Here is a 20,000-nt window from a genome sequence, read left to right on the forward strand (position 1 = left end):
ACCTATTTTCTCCCAACTTCTCCCTCCCTCCGCTTCTCTCTCATTCTCCCTCTCTCCCTCATCTCTTTAACCTGTAAATTGCAAGCAACTAAAGCCAGTCAGTCAGTCAGTCAGATCTGATAGATGGCAATAGTGAAACATATAGAGAAGGTAAACCACCAAACTATGTGGGAGTGGTCTGTATCAGAGCACACACACACACACACACACACACATACATACATACAAGTATGTGTGTGTATTGTGCATGCGTGAGAAAGATTGTGAGATAACAACAGGTGTGTGTGTGTATGCATCAATATTTTTGGGGTTGTCTTGACAATGTCATACACACTGGGACAAAAGATTCAGCAACTAAGAGGTAACTCGAATGTGGAATCTAAAAACAGAAACAATTCCTATCATAGTAGGTGCCTTAGGAATAATAAAAAAAAATATTCAGACAAATACATAACAAAAGCACCAGGACTAACAAATATATATAACATACAGAAAATTGCACTACTGGGTACTGCACACATCCTACGCAAAATACTTTCAATACAGTAACCATAAGGGCATCACAGCAAACCACAGCACATATCCAAGGCACACAGAGCTGCGCTCGGTAGTGAAGTGAAAGCACGTTATAAAAATAAAACTACTGAACAATAATAATAATAATAATAATAATAATAATAATAATAATAAGATGTATCAATACCGACAGAAGACAACGTTTCTCTAAAAGAAACGGAGAAACTTTCAAAATACAAAGACCTGGAAATAGAGGTAACTCGAATCTGGAATCTAGAAACAGAAGCAATTCCTATTATAGTAGGTGCCTTAGGTATAATAAAAAAAAATATTCAGACAAATACATAACAAAAACACCAGGACTTACAAATATATATAACATACAGAAAATTGTACTACAGGGCACTGCACACATCCTACGCAAAACACTTTCAATACAGTAACCATAAGAGCATCACAGCAAACCACAGCACATACCCAAGGCACACAGAGCTGCGCTCGGTAGTGAAGTGAAAGCACGTTATAAAAATAAAACTACTGAATAATAATAATAATAATAATAATAATAATGATAGGGAACTGCCCATATCTTACGTAAAATACTGTCTATGTAATCTCAAAATTTAAAACAAACTCATAATTTTCTTACGTTTTCTTAAACATTCTCTAGAACAATACTACGTACAAAACCAAATGTATTACACCCTAAGCATAACACCAACATGAACTTCTAAGTTGAACTTCTTGAGGTCTCTGGGTGAGACTTGGAGCCAACTTGTACAAAAACAAAGCAAAAGTCAGACATATAATAATAATAATTCTTTCTACAATAGGCACATACTAACAAAACATCCTTATCTAATAGTTTTATCTGAGCCAAATGCTGTGTCTTTACCTGATGTCCAGTGAATGAGTGATACACCCACATGCTCAATCTCAAATTACAAGGTTCGTATTGCAGTTGAGAGAGATTTTGCTTAATTCAAGACTTTTAGATTGAAAATGACTGATTCACACAATGTAGAAGATGTTTTATGATTAAAAACACACCCAGGCTGGTGTCACATAAAAAAAAAAGCATCCAGTACACTCTGTAAAGTGGTTGGCATTAGGAAGGGCATCTGGCCATAGAAACCATTCCAAAACAGGAGATGGGAATAGGATGCAGCTGCTGTCAAACTGTCTGACCCATGCCAGCATGGGAAAGAAGAATAAGTAATGATAGGCAGAGGTGTGACTGTGTGGTACTAAAGTTGCTTCCCAACCGCATGGTTTTGGGTTCTGTTCCACTGTGCAGCACCTTAACTGTCTTCTACTGTAGCCCTGGGGCCAACCAAAGCCTTGTGGGTGGATTTAGTAGATGGAAACAAAGAAAACCATCACACACACACGTGCACACACACACACGTTTGTGTCTCCTTCTCTTGACATTGCACGATAATTACAAATAAGTATCCCTAATGAATGACTCTCGTTAGATTAATCTACAGCAGCAATGAAAGGATTTGGCTAGCCTGGCTGAGAGACAAACCCTAGTTGGAATGTGTGTGTGTGTACACATACTTCTCTGTAACACCACTTTCCCCATCGGCACCACCAGCACTACCATTCCTATCACTAGCATCATTGCTAACTAGCTAACATCACCGTTGCCATGGTGACCATCACCATCCCCACCAATTCAATGTGTATGTTCCCCTCCACCACCACCACCACCACTCCTGCCCTCCACCACATCCGCCTCCACCTCCTATAACTGTCACTGCATCTGATTGTATGCAGGGTTAAAACACTTGTCATCAACATCACCCCCACCACCCCCACCCCACCCCCACCACCCCCACCCCACCCCCACCACCCCCACCACTACCGCCATTGTCATCATCACCCACTATATCCCTATTTCCCCAGCACCATCACCACAATCATCATTTCATTTAAATGCCTCTTTTACCCCCATTCATGCCTATGTAAAAGTTCTACAATTATTCCCCACCCCTACCCCAAATGATATCCTGCTCACCACCACCACCACCACCACTGCTGCTGCCACCATCACCCACCCACTGATCTATGTTTTGTTTTTGCAGCCATACAGATTTTAAAGATAGAATTTTTTAATATATTTCTCACATTTATATTTCGAAATTTTGCACATTGTAATTTGAAGATTTCACTGTCAAATCTAACAGCATTTCTTCTATCTTTGTGTTGTGAGTTCAAACCCCAGCAAGGTTCACTTTGCCTTTCACCCTTTTCCTTTTGAAGATGATAAAATAAACAACACCAATCAAACACTAGGGGGTCAATGTGATTGATTTCCATGCTTCTGCAAAATGTCAGGCTTTGTGCCTTAGAGAAGAAAGAATTACTACCACAAGCACCCTGCCCCACCCGCATTTTATGGCCTGCCCCAACCTTGGTGGAATGTCATCATCATCATCATCATCATCATTTAACATCCATTGTCTATGTTGGTATGGGTTGGACGGTTTGACCAGGGCTGGTAAGCTGGAAGGCTGCACCAGGCTCCATTCTAACTTGACATGGTTTCTACGGCTGGAAGCCCTTCCTAACACCAACCACTCCGAGGGGTTTAATGGGTGCTTTTACCTGCCACCGGCATGGGTGCCATTTACGTGACACTGGTATCTGCCATGACTGTGATTTTGCTCAGCTTGATGGGTCTTCTTCTCAAGCAAGACAAAGGTGTCGGTCATTGCTTCTGTGAGGCCTAACATGTGAAAGGAACGTATGGAATGAATTTGATGGGTTATTGTGAAATGTATCATCACCTTTTACCATCGTGCTCCACTCCACCCCAAAAAAACATTAAACAACTCTGGAAGGGCAAAGAAGGTATTTAAAAACAAAACTGGCATCACACACATATAACATGACCACCACCACTAATACAAGCCTATGCATACACTGAAAGAGACAATCCAATTACAACTATTTTGTTAGACAAGTGGGTTGGTGGATGTTTGTATAGGTGCCTGTGTGGTTGTGTGGTAAGGAGTTTGCTTCTCAACCACATGGTTCCGGGTTCAGTCCCCCGCACAGCATTCTATGACAATTTATATACATTATCCGCTTTTACTCTTTTACTTGTTTCAGTCTTTTGACTGTGGCCATGCTGGAGCACTGCCTTTCATCGAGCAAATCGACCCCAGGACTTATTCTTTAGAAGCCTAGTACTTATTCTATCGGTATCTTTTGTTACGGGGACATAAACACGTTACGGGGACATAAACACACCAGCATCGGTTGTCAAGCGATGTTGGGGGGACAAACACAGACACACAAACACATACACACATACATATATATATATATATATACATATATATACGACGGGCTTCTTTCAGTTTCCGTCTACCAAATCCACTCACAAGGCTTTGGTTGGCTTGAGGCTATAGTAGAAGACACTTGCCCAAGATGCCAAGCAGTGGGACTGAACCCGGGACCATGTGGTTGGTAAGCAAGCTACTTACCACACAGCCACTCCTACGCCTATCCTGTGTATCTTTCTTATTTAAGCCGGTTAGGATGTGATTTGAAGGCGATTTGGCTGCTATTTCTAGTAAGTGAAATGACCATGTGGAGGTGTATGTCACTGGTTCATAGCCTTACCAATTGTTGGTGATGCCATGCCAGTCTTTCACACACACACCCACCTCTCTCTACCCCCTCTACACACACTAGTGAAGTTTGATGGCAGCAGCTGAATCGTCTCACCATTACTAGATTACAATAAGTGATAAAGTTTTACTTGGATAAAGAAGCTCACAGGGGAGTTGAACAATGTGTGTGTGAGTGTGTGTGTATGCACGTGTGTGTGTGTGTTGACATGAGCTCTGATGCTGAAAAGTGAGATGCTTTGCTTGACCCAAAACCAAACTAAATCTGGTATCTTCCTGAAGATTCTTGAGAAGGCCACATAGAATCATCACCATTATCATCATCATCATCATTGTCGTTTGATGTCTGGCGTCCATGCTGGCAAGGGTTGCACAGTTTGGCAGATGCTAGCAAGCCAGACAGCCGTAAAGAGTCCAGCTGCTTGTTTTGGATGGGTTTCTATGGCAAGACGCCCTCCCTAATGCCAACCAATTTACAGACTGTACTGGGTGCTTTTTTATGTAGGACCAGGAAAAGAGCAATAATATTTGAGTGGACTTTGAAAGATGTGTAACTCAAATAGAAACAACATTCATCATCCTCACCACCCTCACCACCATTGTTTCTCATCCACCCACCCACCCCCCGCTTCTACAGGTCAGACAGAAGCAGATTCTCTACAGCTGGATGCCCTTGCTGTTGCCAACTCTCACCTGTTTCCCCATGGAAATAAACAACCTTGTTTGTATGACAGTGATGCTCATTTACAACCACCATTTGACGTCGAAACAAGGATAAGGCACCCAGCACACTCCCTAGAGTGGCTGGCATTAGGAAGGGCATCCAGTCATAGAAACTGTGACAAAACAGACATTGGAACACGATGCAGTCCTCAGCTCCATTGGATCTTGTCAAACTGTTCTAGCTCAAAACCAGCCTGAGACGTGGACATTAAATGATGACGATGACGATGACAATGTACCAGTGGTTTTCATTATACTGGCAATCTGGGTTCAAATTGGGATCAGTGATCCAATTTCCATCCTTGCAGGAACAATAAAACAAGTCATGCGCAGGGTGGGGGAGGAGAGTTCAAATCATATGCCACCACCACCACCACCACCACAACCACCCCCATTCTATTATCTATCTATTCCCTCCCCCCCCCACTGCAAATTTGTGTGACCTTGTGCTAATATGTGAGAACTCATTTTCAACAACAACTGCTAAAATGCAACAACTATCATCATCATCATCATCATCATCATCACCACCACCATGAACTGAATCAAAACAAACATCCTCCACACTAGAGAGAAAGAGGAAAGAAGAGGCAATTTTCATCAGAGCACAGTCCCAGCATTTAAAGTATGAAGTCAGCATCACGACCACTACCATGACTATCAATTACTCCAACCACCACCACCACCACCACCATCATCATCATCATTAACAGTGCTACCATGGCAATTATTCTCCAGTACAACATCATTAACTCCATCCTTAATAACGACAGATGCTCTTGTATAATAATGCAGCAGCAACAGGGATAATGAGATGATAGTAGACAATAATAATGATAATAATAGTAATGACAATATTAATAATAATGATAATGATGGTAATGATAATGATGATGATGGTAATGATGATGATGATGATGATGATGATGATGATGACAATAATAATAGTTTGGTTTAGAAGATGGGCTGCAGCAAATATTCTGCTCAATACCACAGATTTGCTTGTCAGTTGTTTAACCTGAACCAGTTGAACCTGTCCCTTGGTGGCTGACGATATGTGCATCTCTGATCGCGAGCAGAACTAGTGGGGGAGCATCATAGCCATGTGTTGAGAGGAATTCTTTGGGGTTTGAATAATTTACCTCTGGAAACTTGGGCATTTCATTCAGGGACCTTTTGAGCGGGATGGGTTACTTGAGCTGAAGAAAATTCTAACTGGGTCCCATCTGCAAGGTCATGCACTATTTATCTTGATATGAGATCACCATGTCGTGCACATATGGTTGTGATGCATGTGCCTGGTGTCCCCTTATCAGACGGGTAGTCATGATGGGTATACTGAGCTTTGCACATTTGTACCCCAGTGTCACTTTGATGGCATGCACTGCTCTCCCACTCAATAATAAGAATCCTTTCTACTATAGGCACAAGGCCTGAAATTTAGGGAAGTGGGGTAATTGATTTCATTGACCCCTGTGCATAACTGGTACTTATTTCATTGACCCTACAAGGATGAAAGTACATACATACATACAGTTAATTCGAGGAAGTTATATCCTCATTAGGGATTATATAATCCAAGATATTCCACTGGTTAACCTCCATCATATAATGCGAAAGTCACTGGTATACGTTAGAGATTATTAAAATTAAACATTATCAATATCGAAGGAAAAGAAAATGGAGAAAAAAAATGGATGTATGAATAATTTACTTGTATGTTATAAAATGTTGAAAGTTTCTTTTAAAAAATATAACAGCACAAATCAATTGATTACAAGTTGTAAAGCTTAAAAAAAAAAGAAAGAAAAGAACCTACATACATAACATCAAGTTGATCAGAAATTCTAAATTTGGTTAAATGCTAAGAAAGGTATCATATTCTAACTATTATGGGGGTAGGACCTCTTCAGGGTTATTATGAGCTTTTAGAACTTAGGTTATCATTTTTCTTTTGAAGGAAGCATAATAATAATAATAATAATAATAATAAAATAATATATACATATACGAGGGTGAGTCAAAAAGTAATGCCATTTTGTTTAGGACAGGTATAATTATCCACACAGGAACATGTATCATACATCAAAATGAAGCTGGTCCTCTGTGGATCACATCCTTACTTCTCAACATAGTCACCATTTCTCTCAATAGCAATGTTCCACCTTCGAATGAGAGCATGTATCCCTGCCTTGTAAAATTCTGTTGACTGTTCTTTGAGCCACTTCTTCACTACCTCCACACTCACCAGATTTAGCCCCTTCAGACTATCATCTCTTCGACACCACGAAAGAGGGTTTGAGAGGCAAACTTTATTCTAGTGACGAGGAAGTGAAAACTGTAGTGAAGAAGTAGCTCAAAGAACAGTCAACAGAATTTTACGGGGTAGGGATACAATCTCTCATTCGAAGGTGGAACATTGCTATTGAGAGAAACGGTGACTATGTTGAGAAGTAGGGGTGTGATCCACAGAGGACCAGCTTCATTTTGATGTATGATACATGTTCCTGTGTTGGTAATTATACCTGTCCTAAACAAAATGGCATTACTTTTTGACTCACCCTCGTATATATATATTCTTTCTGTGTTTCTTTCTGTGAAAGAGTGTAGGCTCGAAACGTTATAGACTTTTTCAATTCCTGAGCGTTATACTAATACATCTGTTTGTTTTCTACACCACCTGGCTTCATCTTTTGTTTTTTTGTGAATTCTCCCTATATATATATATATATATATATATATATATATATATATATATATATATATATATATATATGCATATATAGGTACAGGATGTAATCAACTGTGAAAACAACATGAAATACGTAGGTAAAACGAGTTAAATACATAAACAACGAGAGAAAAAAAACGGAAAACAGGACAAGTAAACACAGAGAAACAACCCTTCATCAGTTGTCGGCTGCCTATCTACTCCTCATTTCAAGCAGCACACACACACACACATATACTATCATTATTACCTTCATCATTTCACAGTTGCATTCCCACACCAACATGTGTTGAACAGTTCATCATAGTCCAACTCAGTTCTTCTTTGGGGGTCCTGTCACCCTTCTCTTGTTTATACATTCAATTTTTAGAATGATTTCTCCAGCTAGATGCTGTCCCCTTTACTGAATGCATTTTATTGTGACACAAGCACTAGTGAGGTTGTCTCATCCCCAAAAGCACTTTGGGGCCTTTTCTATTCCTACGCTGTCTCTAATCATTCACCAATCCCTTAAAGAGAAACCAGAAACATTTCATAATGGCCCCAGCCCTTGAGAAATTATCTTGTTCCTACCAAGACTAAAATAGTCAAGAACTAAAATAGTTCTCTCTGTTTTTTCACCGAAATTAGTGTCATGTGTCATCATTAGCAAGACAAGTCAGGTGGTTTCTTTTCCCTGTTGCTGTAAACGATTCACCTTTCTTTTCCAGTAACGGTGTAAGGCAGCGGCCTGGGTGAGGGAGATGGAAGAGTAAAAAGTGAGAAGAAAGAGAGTGACAGGCAAGGGAGAGAGAGTGAGGGTGTGATAGGGAGCTACATGACAGTTGGAGATAGTATGGAGATAGGATAGACTGCAGAGAGAGAGAGAGAGAGCAAAGAGAAGGCAAGAGGATGATAGAGAGTAAGATAGGAAAACCAAAGTGAGAGGAGTGGGAGGGTGACGGGTGAGAGGGTAAAGAGTGACAGTGACAGGCAGCAGCTATATGAGGATTGTTGGTAAGGAGATTGGATAGAAACAGCTGGAGTGGCAAGCTGGGAAGAAATGTGAGTGATTGAAGGAAAAGTAGCCGCTAGAAGTGGGAGTGAAGGGAGAAAATGAGTGATGACTGACAACAATGAGTGATAAATGAGGACTGAATGTGAGAGAGGGTGATGGATAGCTATAAGCAATGCATGATGAAAACAGAATGAGAATGATGGATCTCAATAAGAAGCTATGAGGGCAGGAAGGGGATCTTTCAGAGAAGGTATATCAAAACTAGAAGTATCTGTTTGGCAATTTTTATTAAAAAGTTTTGTTTGTTTAATTTTTTTTTTAGTTGAATCGCTTATATTTATTTATTTTTTGAGTATGTATGTGTTTATGTGTGCTAATCTGTCTATGTAAATCTAAGTATGTGTTTATGTATATATATATATAACACATTGAAATCGAGTTAAATTGGACGTGAAACTCAGCTTGCGAAGACTTATTGGGGCAAGCGAAAGCGAATTTGTGATGGCACCTGTGCCCAGCATCGCCATTCTGGCACTTGTGCCCGCGGCATGTGTAAGGTCTTTCGAGTGAGATCGTTGCCAGTGTCCCTGGACTGGCTCTTGTACGGGTGGCACATAAAATACACCATTTTGAACGTAGCCGTTGCCAGTACCGTCTGACTGGCCTTCGTGCGGGTGACACGTAAAAGCACCCACTACACTCTCGGAGTGGTTGGCGTTAGGAAGGGCATCCAGCCGTAGAAACTCTGCCAAATCAGATTGGAGCCTGGTGTAGCCATCTGGTTTCACCAGTACTCAGTCAAATCGTCCAACCCATGCTAGCATGGAAAACGGACGTTAAACGACGATGATGATGATCCATCCATACACAAAAAATACATAAACATTAAGCGATTCAGCTGAAAAACAAAATTTTAAGGAAATTGCCAAAGAAATACTTTCAGTTTTGACATACTTTCTCCGAAAGATCACCAGCAGGAAAAGTGGGGGGGGGGAGATTACTTGCAAAAAGACATGGTGATGCTTAGGGAAAGAAAAATGAAGGTATGGAAGAGTTGAATTTAGACAGATCCAATGTAATTCCATCCCTCATAACACTGCCAGTGAGATAGAAGAGAGACAGATTGATAATCGAGACACATTTAGTAGAAAGTATGGGGTGAGAGAGAAAGAGAGAGAGAGAGAGAGAGAGAGAGAAAGAGAGAAAGAGTATATCTGACATCTCACTTCTCTTTTAGCACCGCCACCCCCTCCCCACATTGTTTCTTACATTTCCGCCATTATCTTCTAGTCTTTCCAGATAAGATTTTCAGCTTTTGGGCTTATATATTGGTCAACTCTACCTTTTCACACCCCTGGAACCATACTCTATTTATTTGTTGAGAGCAGAACGAAGCACTCAGACCAAGGTGCTACGCAATGGAACTGAACTCAGAGCCATGCGGTTGGGAAGCCAACACACACAGCTTGATAGAGAAGACGTGTGTGTAAATACGTACACAGTGAGCGTGTTTGGATTGAAGTTTGCATTGGCTTATGTACTCAAGCACACACACACACACACACACACACATTCTTCAACACGTACAAAAACATAGGAAAAACACAAACGCTGGTGGTGGTATGCTGTTATTAACGTTTTATTGTGATCAATGTAATCGTTATCCGTGGGGCTTAGCATTGACCAAACAAACGGAACAAATAATAATGAAAAGGAAGAAAAAAAAGGACAAACGATGCCCCAAATGGTGATGCAGAGAGAGAGAGAGAGAGAGAAAGAGAGAGTAATAAGAGAGAATGGGGGGGGGAGATGATGGAAGAAAGAAGAAAATGTACACTGCAATATATATGTGTGTGAAAGAGAGAGAGAGAGACAGAGAGAAGCAACGAGAGAAGGTTACATACCGGTGAAGGAAGATATTGATAGTAAGAGAGTGAGATTGCAAATAATCGATGAGCAGGAAGAAAGACGTGAAAAGGCAGAGAGAGAGAGAGAGAGAGAGAGCAGAAAAATGGAGAGAAAAAAAGAATGAATGAGAGAGGGAGACAGAGATGAACAGACAGACTGACAGCTAGATAGAGAGATATAATCGTGTGTGTGTGTCTATTTCTCACTAGGCCTGCAAAAAGGGGGCAGTGCCCATAGCTGTCGCAGGCTTTCCTTAATAATCACATTAATACACACACACACACACACACACACACACATTTATGTTCATATTATTCTTAAGTATACATATATGAAAGTAACTTGGAAGTTTCGGCCAATTAAGCCATTGTCGGACGATGGTGTATGATGTAAAACTGTTTTTTAGTATAACAGAGAATAAAAACAAACATTAATACACACACACACACACACACACACACAAATTCAGACATCAAAGACACACACACACACACACACGAAATAAAAAGCTGAAGAGACGAGAAAGCAAAACTAAAGACGAAAATATACCTTCAACAAAGACAATAAATAAACATTTTCTACAAAAAAAAAAGACTTTCTTATTCAGGATATAAAAAAAAAGATGAATGTTGTTCTTTTTATAGAAAAGACACAGTTACTATCATCATCATCATCATCGTTGTCATCGTCAATAACATTATTATTATTATTATTATTATTATTATTATTATTAGCAGTAATATTATTATAGTAATTATTATTATTATTATTACCTGCGTCACGAACAGTCATCAGAGGGAGGTCACGGAGCCACAGAATTCTGAGCTGGGTGTGTGTGTTGTGATGTTATTGTTATCGAGTTTAGTTTCTTGTTTTTTCCTTTTTTCTTTTTCTTTTTTTCGGTTGATGTATATAGTTTTTGTCGAGTCTTAACAAGAAACAAACGGGTTGTTTAAAAAAAACAACCCAAAGGAATCCGCCTCGTTATATATATATATACATACATACATACATACACCCGTTGAAAGAAACTCGTCTCTGTGTGTGTATATTTATATATATGTACACACACACACACCTATATATATATATATATATATATATATATGTATATATATGGATGTATATGTGTGTAGGTATGTATGGGTGTATATGTATATGTCTAGATATGTATATATGATAAACCGTATGTTTATGTTACAGACGTGGCACTATGAAAGAATAATAACGACTCGTTTGTGATTATAATGAATAATGAATAACAAAGTAAAAAGAAAGTGAAAAAACAAAACGGACAAAAATAAAACTAAGAGTTCGGATGGCGGTGGTGACTACGGCGACATCAGACTGACAAGAATGGATGAAGAGGAGGGATGAAAGTATGTACTGCCTCCCACCTCTCTCTCACTCTCTCTCTCTCTCTCTCTCTCTCTTTATCATCTTTCAGCTTCCCTCTCTCTCTCTCTTTATCTCTATCAACTTTCAGCCTCTCCCTCTCCGGTACCTTAGCTTCAACCTCTCTATTTCTATCATCTTTCAGCTTCCCCCTCTCTCTCTTTATCTCTCATCTTTCAGCCTCCTCCCCCTCTCTATCATGCCTTAGCTTTATCGTCCTTCAGTCTCCCCCTTTCACCCTATCATCCCTCAGCCTCCTGCCCCCCCCTCTCTCTCTCTATCGTCCCTTCAGTTTAACATCTTTCGTTCTCACACCAATCCCTGGCTCTCTTCCCTCCGAATAATAATAATAACAATAACAATAATAATAATAATCGTCATCGTCATCGTGGTCGTAATAATTAACGTGGAATTTTGGCTGAATTGCTGCAGTTTAATAATGTCGATAATGATGGAAGCTAATGACGACGATGGTGATGATGATGACGACAACAATAACGTTTTGTGTTGTTGTTGTTGTTGGTGGTGGTGGTGGTGAGGAAACATTGGTATTGGTGTTGAAGGTGGTGAGGACAACAAATCATAGGATGGCGATGACGATGCTGATGATGATGACGGTGGTGACGATGATGTTACTGGTGATGCTGGTGGGATGTCACCAGCCTCACAATACGCACCTGATAAACTGTCCACTTGGCGGCTGCTGCTGCTGTTGTCGTTGGCATGGCAACAGGTAGGTGACAGTCGAAATCCCAGCTTTGTTTTCTTACCCCATCATACACCAACCTCTCTCTCTCTCTCTCTCTCTCTCTCTCTCTCTCTCTCTCTCTCTCTCTCTCCCACATCGCGAAGATACGTTTACATGCATAGAAAAAACAGTCCATTGACAGTTATAAACACACACACACACACACACACAGATATAGGATTCATTGGAATCTCGGTGCATCGACACGTAGGACGCCAGAAGTGGCTAGGAACCACAGCACAAGAACACAAGGTAAAACTGTATGAACTAGTAGTGTACTGTGGAGAACCGTAGATATGGCTGAGGGTTGGTTCTAGGTGCAGTAGTGGCTGTGCGGTAAGTAGCTTGCTTTCCAACCACATGGTCCCGGGTTCAGTCCCACTGCGTGGAACTTTGGGCAAGAGTCCTTTACTATAACCTCGGACCGACCAAAGCTTTGTGAGTGGATTTGGTAGACGGAAACTGAAAGAAGCCCGTCGTATATATATATATATATATATATATATATATATATATATATATATATATATATTTGTATGTGTCTGTGTTTGTCCCCCCCAACATCGCCTTGACAACCAATGTTGGTGTGTTTCGATCCCCGAAACTTAGCGGTTCGGCAAAAGACACTAGGCTTACAAAGAATAAGTCATGGGATCGATTTCTTCGACTAAAGGCGGTGCTCCAGCATGGCCGCAGTCAAATGACTGAAACGTGTAAAAGAGTAAATATATATAACCTGAAGATTGCGTGAGGACACCACGCGTATTATAAAATGCTGCCTGGGTCGTTTTCATCGCATGAAACTATTAGTAACTAATAAAAAATATATGTACCGTTTTCATTTCATCAGATGGAGTACCTTTTTTTTATATATTCACGGAACAGTATACTACATAATTGAAAAGTGCAGCCGAAAAGAAAGGAAAAGAAACGATAGATAGATAGATAGATAGATAGATAGATAGATAGATAGATAGATAGATAGATAGATAGGTGGGTAGATAGATAGATAGATAGATAGATAGATAGATAGATAGATAGATAGGTAGGTAGGTAGGTAGGCAGGCAGGCAGACAGACAGGTAGGTAGATAAATAGATAGATAGATAGATAGATAGATAGATAGATTTCTTTTATTAGCCACACAGGGCTCAACATAGATGGGACAAATACAATATAGTTTTTTTCTTTTCGATGGGGACGAAAATAAAGTAAAGTAAATAAAGATAGATAGATAGATAGATAGATAGATAGATAGATAGATAGATAGGTAGGTAGATGGATAAAGAGAGATAGAGAAGAAAAAAATATAGATCCACATTAATACAGAGATGCAGAAAACTATTTCAAAAGTACAACCGTACATAGAGTAATTCTACACACACACACACACACACACACACACACACACATTAAAATTGAAATTATAAAGAGGTAGAGAGGTGGGGAGACGGTGACAAACTTTTACAACTGAGAGAGAGAGAGAGAGGAGGAGGAAAGAGCGTGAGAGATGCATATTTATGCATGAATGTTTGTGAGGAAAAGGGAGAGAGAGAGTGAAGGATAGAGGGAAGTAGAACTACCCATATATATATATACTGAGAGATTTAGAAATTTGTTATTTCTAATATATATATATATATATATATATATATATATATATATATATATATATATATATATTAATATTTAGCAGAAGCAACAGAGTGACTCAAGGTCCGAGAGTTCCGTGCGTAGGCACTTCTGCTGCATATTGAAAATATAGATATAGTCTCATATTTTGAGTTCGATTTCTCCTGTTTGCATCAGCATTCCTGTATATATTTAATGTCCGGCACAAATGAAGCTTTCTCTTCGCTTTGCGTTAGTCGTCATCGCGAGCAAGTTAAAAATGTATTTTGAATTATATTCACTGAAATGTGGTCGTTTTAAAGGAATGTTTTTTCAAAAAGAAAAAACAACAGAAAAAGTTCGAATAATGAGAGAGAGGGGGGGAAGGCAGCACATCTGTGTAGCGGAGAGAGAGAGAGATTTAAAGAAAGAAAGATATTTTCCCATTGATTTTACTCACCTTTTAAGAATATACAAATAAGATGAATAAATAAATAAATAAATAAATAAAATAATCAGCATCACAAACGCCCGCTGCCGCCATCCGCATCACCACCACCACCGCGATCATCATCATCATCATCATCGTCATAACAAGTCATGGACACCTTCATCACATCCACCAGCGTTATCTCATAACCGCCTTCGCCACTATCACAGTCACCGCTGTCATCATCATCATCATCATCATCATCATCATATCCACCATTATTGTCACTGCTACAATCACATCACCACCACCATCATGATCACCATCATCATCATCATCATCATCATCACCATCGCCACGTCATTCCACAGCAAGAACCGGATGAAGGAATGTGAACAAAACTGTTCTATTTTCGGATGACCACTATTTTCTCATGCTTTCTCTTTCTCCCTTTCTCTCTCCCTCCTCCCATCACCACCTCAGATCGACAAATGAACTTTGTACAGGGACAGTTCTTCCACCTTCCCATGTCATCGCCAATATTATTCAGGGGGGAGCTTTTTTTTTTCTTCTTTTCTCTTTGTTTTTTGTTTATATTCTTGTCCCTCACCCATTTATTTCTTTTCCCTGTTTTTGGTTTCCATCTCTTATCGCGCGTGCGCACGAGAGAGAGAGAGAACACAGGTGAATATATATTCATATATACACATACACACACACACGCATGACTATACATATACACGTGTTTATGTGTTATACATGTATGTGTGTGCGAAGGGGATGTTTCTATGTGGCCTGCTTGTTTGTTGCACCTTGTTTACCATTTGTCCATGTTCTTTTGCCACGTCATGTACCCAGTTATGTATCTATATGTACATGTGGATGAAGGTATATACATACATGTACATATATATGCATATACTCATATTGTTTATATATATATATATATATATGAGAGAGAGAGAGAGAAAGACAGAGAGAGAAAGAAAGAGAAGGCAGAAGTTTAGAAGGCATGATTATATAAGAGACCGCGCCCCCTCTTAAAAACAACAAAGTGTTCCCATCATTAAAAAAAAGGTCAACAATGAAATATATTGGAAGAGAAAATGTAAAAACAAAAGGAATTTCAGGTAAATAGTAGTGGGAGAGGTGGGAGGAGAGAGACTTAAGAAGTAGCACAGTAAAGGAGGAGGTGGAGGAAGGTTTAGCGAGTAGTGTAATAGGAAGGGAGGAGGAGGAGGAGAGACAAATACAATGATACAGGAAGGAGGTAGGATGAGGAGAAGATGGAGGGAGTAGCAACAAAAACAAAAAGGACTGAGTGACGATGCTGAGGAGGAGGGGAGGAAATGATGACGAAGGAGAACGAATAATGATGAGGAAAAACGAAACGAGGAAGACGATGAATAAAAGAAAGAGAGAGAGGTAAAAAGATGGAAGATGGTTGAGAAGTGACAATGACAAAGGAAGGAAAAAATATCAGACGGTTGTGGAGGATGAGAGGAAGGTGTGTGTGTGTGTGTGTGTGTGTGTGTGTGAATAAATGCGTGATAAAATGTCGGCAGCGATGTTTAAAATTATAGTTCTAACCCTCAATGGTGGCTCACCGTTGAGGACAGATAGAAAGACCCGGCAAGACTTCCTTTTGTACCCCACACCAAAAAAAAAAACCACCCCTTTCTCCTTTTCTTTTTTACTTGTTTCAGTCATTTGACTGTGGCCATGCTGGAGCACCGCCTATAGTCGAGTAAATCGACCCCAGAACTTATTCTTTGGATGCCTAGTACTTATTCTATCGGTGTCTTTTGCCGAACCGCTAAGTTACGGGGACGTAAACACACCACCATCGGTTGTCAAGCGATGTTGGGGGGACAAACACAGACACACATACACAGACATACATATATATGACTGCTATTTCTAAATTTTCAGTATGTTGGAGAAGCAACTCAATGCTAATCCCTGTATATTTATGATGATGATATATATATATATATATATATATATGTATATATATATATACACACGACAGGCTTCTTTCAGTTTCCGTCTACCAAATCCACTCACAAGGCTTTGGTCGGCCCGAAGCTATAGTAGAAGACACTTGGCCAAGGTGCCACGCAGTGGGAATGAACCCGGAACCATGTGGCTGGTAAGCAAGCTACTTACCACACAGCCACTCCTTATTTATTTTTTTTCTACCCCCTACCCCCGTTTTCGGCTACGGACAATACGAATCTGCAAAAAAAATTGGCAAAAATCGGCATTTTGAAATTACCCCTCTCCCTCACTCCCAGCCCCACCCCCTAATTTCTTCATTTTTTTCACTCTTTACAGAATTTTTTTTTTTTTTGTCAAAATATGTGGGAAAATACGGAGAATATGATTCTGAAAAAAAATTTTCAAAAATTTTTCTACTTATGGTTAGGGTTAGGGTTACGGAAAAAAAGTGGGGAAAAAAATGAAGAAATTGGGTAGGGAAGGGGGAAAGAAATTTCAAAATTCTGATTTTTGGCAATTTTCCGGAATCTCCATATCCAAAAACATGGGTTTTTGGCAACAAAAAAGAACAATAATTTGCGAGAAAATAGGTGGGGACGGGTGGAAGTCTTTCCTAGAAAGACCCCGTTGGTACTGTGGTTTCTATGGAAGACGACAGCAAGGCAGTAGGTTTCAACGATTTTGTTTGCCCTATGGACGCCTTTTGATTCCTAATTTATTCGATGTATAAAAAAAAAAGAAATTTTATATTTTTATAACTAAATATCATGAGGAATTGTATTTAAAAAATTGTTAAAATCTTTTGCTTTTTTGTAGAAATATAACCAATTTATTGCAGATAAATTTTAACAACAAAATCTTGTGTGGACCTCATTGAGAATCATTGCAGTAGAACTAAAGATATTTTGGAGTTCTGTTCCAATGCATTCTTAGTTCAAGTCCCTCCTCTGCTACCCGTTCTTATATCTGTCATTTAGCAAAGTTCACTATTTTTCTTTTTTATATCATGCAGTTGTGAACAGAGATGACCGGGGATCCAAAGTGCCAGAAGATCTTAGATGTCCAGCGATCCAAAGCGTCTGGAAATCCAAGGAGGTGCTTAGAAATCCAAAGAAGGGCCCGGAAATCCGAGAAGGAACTCAGAGGTTCAAGGAGTGTTCCAGAGATCCACGAAACCCCCCCCCCCCCCGGAAATCCAAGAACAAATTTAGAGATCCAAGGAGAAGCTCAACGATCAAAGAAGGTGTCCGGAAATCCAACGAAGGGCCCCGAGATCCAAGGAGGGTCCAGAGATCCAAAGAGGGGCCCCGTAAGTCCTGAATGTGTGGAACCGGCCCAACTCCCTTCTCTGTAGGGTCCGAAAGTAACTCCGTTGAACCTTACACAATTTCTCACGATGGCCACGGCAAAGTTTCCATTAGTTACTGCATTTTTCTTTTCTTTAAGACAATAGGGTGGTGAATTTGAAGGGGATCTAGTTGCTATTTCTAGCATATCAAGTTAACACATAGGGGGTGCCCGCATCGATTTATGATTAAATAACAAAACTTCAACACAATGGCAAAAACAATTATTTTATGCGAAGGGGACCTGTATATAAGTCAAGAAGGAAACCACATTTATTGCCTAGAGACACCTTCCATTCCTATTTGACTCTACAGAAGAATCTCCATAGCTATTTGATAGATATAAAAAATCCCATTGAATTTTTATGATTAAATGTTATTAGGAATTATATAAAAAAATGTTCGATATTTAAGAGATGAGGAATTATGTACACTATTTACATTTGACGGATATTTGTCCTCATCTTGTTTGTTGTTAACACATTTCGGCTGATATACCCTCCAGCCTTCATCAGGTGTCTTGGGGAAATTTTGAACCTGGGTTCTCATTCCTAAGGTATTTTTCGATATTATTATTATTATTATTATTATTATTATTATTATTATTATTATTATTATTCAGGTCACTGCCTGGAAGCGAACTCGGAATCTTGGGGTTAGTAGCCCGAGCTCTTAACCACTATGTCATATGCCCAGGCAGTGACCTGAATAATAACAACAACAACAACAACAACATTGAAAAATACCTTAGGAATGAGAACCCAGGTTCGAAATTTCCCCAAGACACCTGATGAAGGCTGGAGGGTGTATCAGCCGAAACGTTGTGTTAACAACAAACGAGATGAGGACAAATATCCGTCAAATGTAAATAATGTAAATAATAATATTAAAAAATTGTTTAAATATTTTGTGTTGTAGAAATATAAGCACATTGCACATACATTTAAACAACACAATTTTATATGCCCCCCCACCACCACCACCACCACCGCCCCGACCAAGGGCCCACATGGACCCCAGTTCGGAATCACTGGTGTAAAGTAATAGGGACAACAACATCGATACTTGTTTTTTCACTCCACTTGTTTTTTCACGATGTTATATTGTCTAATGGACCTTCAACAAGTTCACAGCGACTACCATAAATGGAACTGATGTCTTAACGCCGCCAACCCTAACAGTGTGCGTTTGTGTTTGTGTGAGGTTTGCCGAAATGACAATATCTAAACGTTACGATCAAAGACCTTCATGCATTAATAAAGAAGGGGAGGAAGGATGAGGAGAAGGAAGAATGCTGATAACACACACACACACACACACACACACAGTAACCAACCACCGTGTTTCTTTTTTTTCTATTTGCTTTGAGTTGTTTAGGCTTGTTGGCTGGTTTGTGGGTCGTTTTATTTGGGGGGGAGGGAGGGTTGCGTTGTTATTGTTCTTTTTTTTTCTTTATTGTCTTCTGCGGAGGAGGGGGTGAAAGAAGGGAAGGGTTTGCTGGAATCTGGAAAAAACATTGCCAGCCAGAGATGGCGAATGTCGCAATAAAATTGCATCAGATTATATTCGCTTTTACTTATTTCAGTCTATCTATATATATTTTTTTTTATTTATGTGTTTCAGCCAAGTGGCTGCGGTCATATGTGAAAATTAGTTGTATCCTCTAACTGTCTAGATGTTTTGCGTTATTGTCCCATTTTTGGTATTCCTTTATATATATAGATAAACAGAATTCTCACCTCACCAAAAACGAACACCCTACGTTATATAACACATTTCTAAATCTCTCAGAGAGACTTAAGCAGTAGTGATGCGATAAAGTTGTTGTATATTGTCAACTTAATGTGACAGTCCCAATAAGGGAATATACTACTGCTATTTAGCCCTAGGAAGCTGGACCGCTTCCTGTCGGCCTTGACACATTTACTGTGTCCTTATGTTTGCGAGGGGG

The 20,000-nt window shown here is 39.6% G+C and overlaps 1 protein-coding gene and 1 long non-coding RNA gene across 21 annotated transcripts in view; one reads left to right on the forward strand and one right to left on the reverse strand.

Moving 5' to 3' along the window:
• The window catches only part of LOC106879617 (uncharacterized), a 253,865-nt gene that overhangs the window by 109,750 nt on the left and 124,115 nt on the right, over window positions 1-20,000 (reverse strand). For 6 of the 20 annotated variants that reach the window (XM_089354432.1, XM_089354428.1, XM_089354427.1 and 3 more), the window contains exon 1: window positions 11,293-12,002. The exons of the other annotated variants lie outside the window; for them this stretch is intronic. In XM_089354432.1, the coding sequence (XP_089210558.1) occupies window positions 11,293-11,311 (19 nt within the window). In that variant the 5' untranslated portion in view covers window positions 11,312-12,002. Of the gene's footprint in view, window positions 1-11,292; window positions 12,003-20,000 lie in introns of those variants that run through there. 20 annotated transcript variants of the gene reach the window in all.
• LOC149135375 (uncharacterized) overlaps window positions 12,316-20,000 on the forward strand; it is a 9,912-nt gene continuing 2,227 nt past the window's right edge. The window contains exon 1 of the long non-coding RNA XR_016242395.1: window positions 12,316-12,647. This is a non-coding gene — a long non-coding RNA (uncharacterized LOC149135375). The remainder of the gene's footprint in view (window positions 12,648-20,000) is intronic.

This window comes from Octopus bimaculoides, chromosome 6 (assembly GCF_046866305.1).
Source record: "Octopus bimaculoides isolate indiv1 chromosome 6, ASM4686630v1, whole genome shotgun sequence".
Lineage (NCBI taxonomy): Eukaryota > Metazoa > Mollusca > Cephalopoda > Octopoda > Octopodidae > Octopus > Octopus bimaculoides.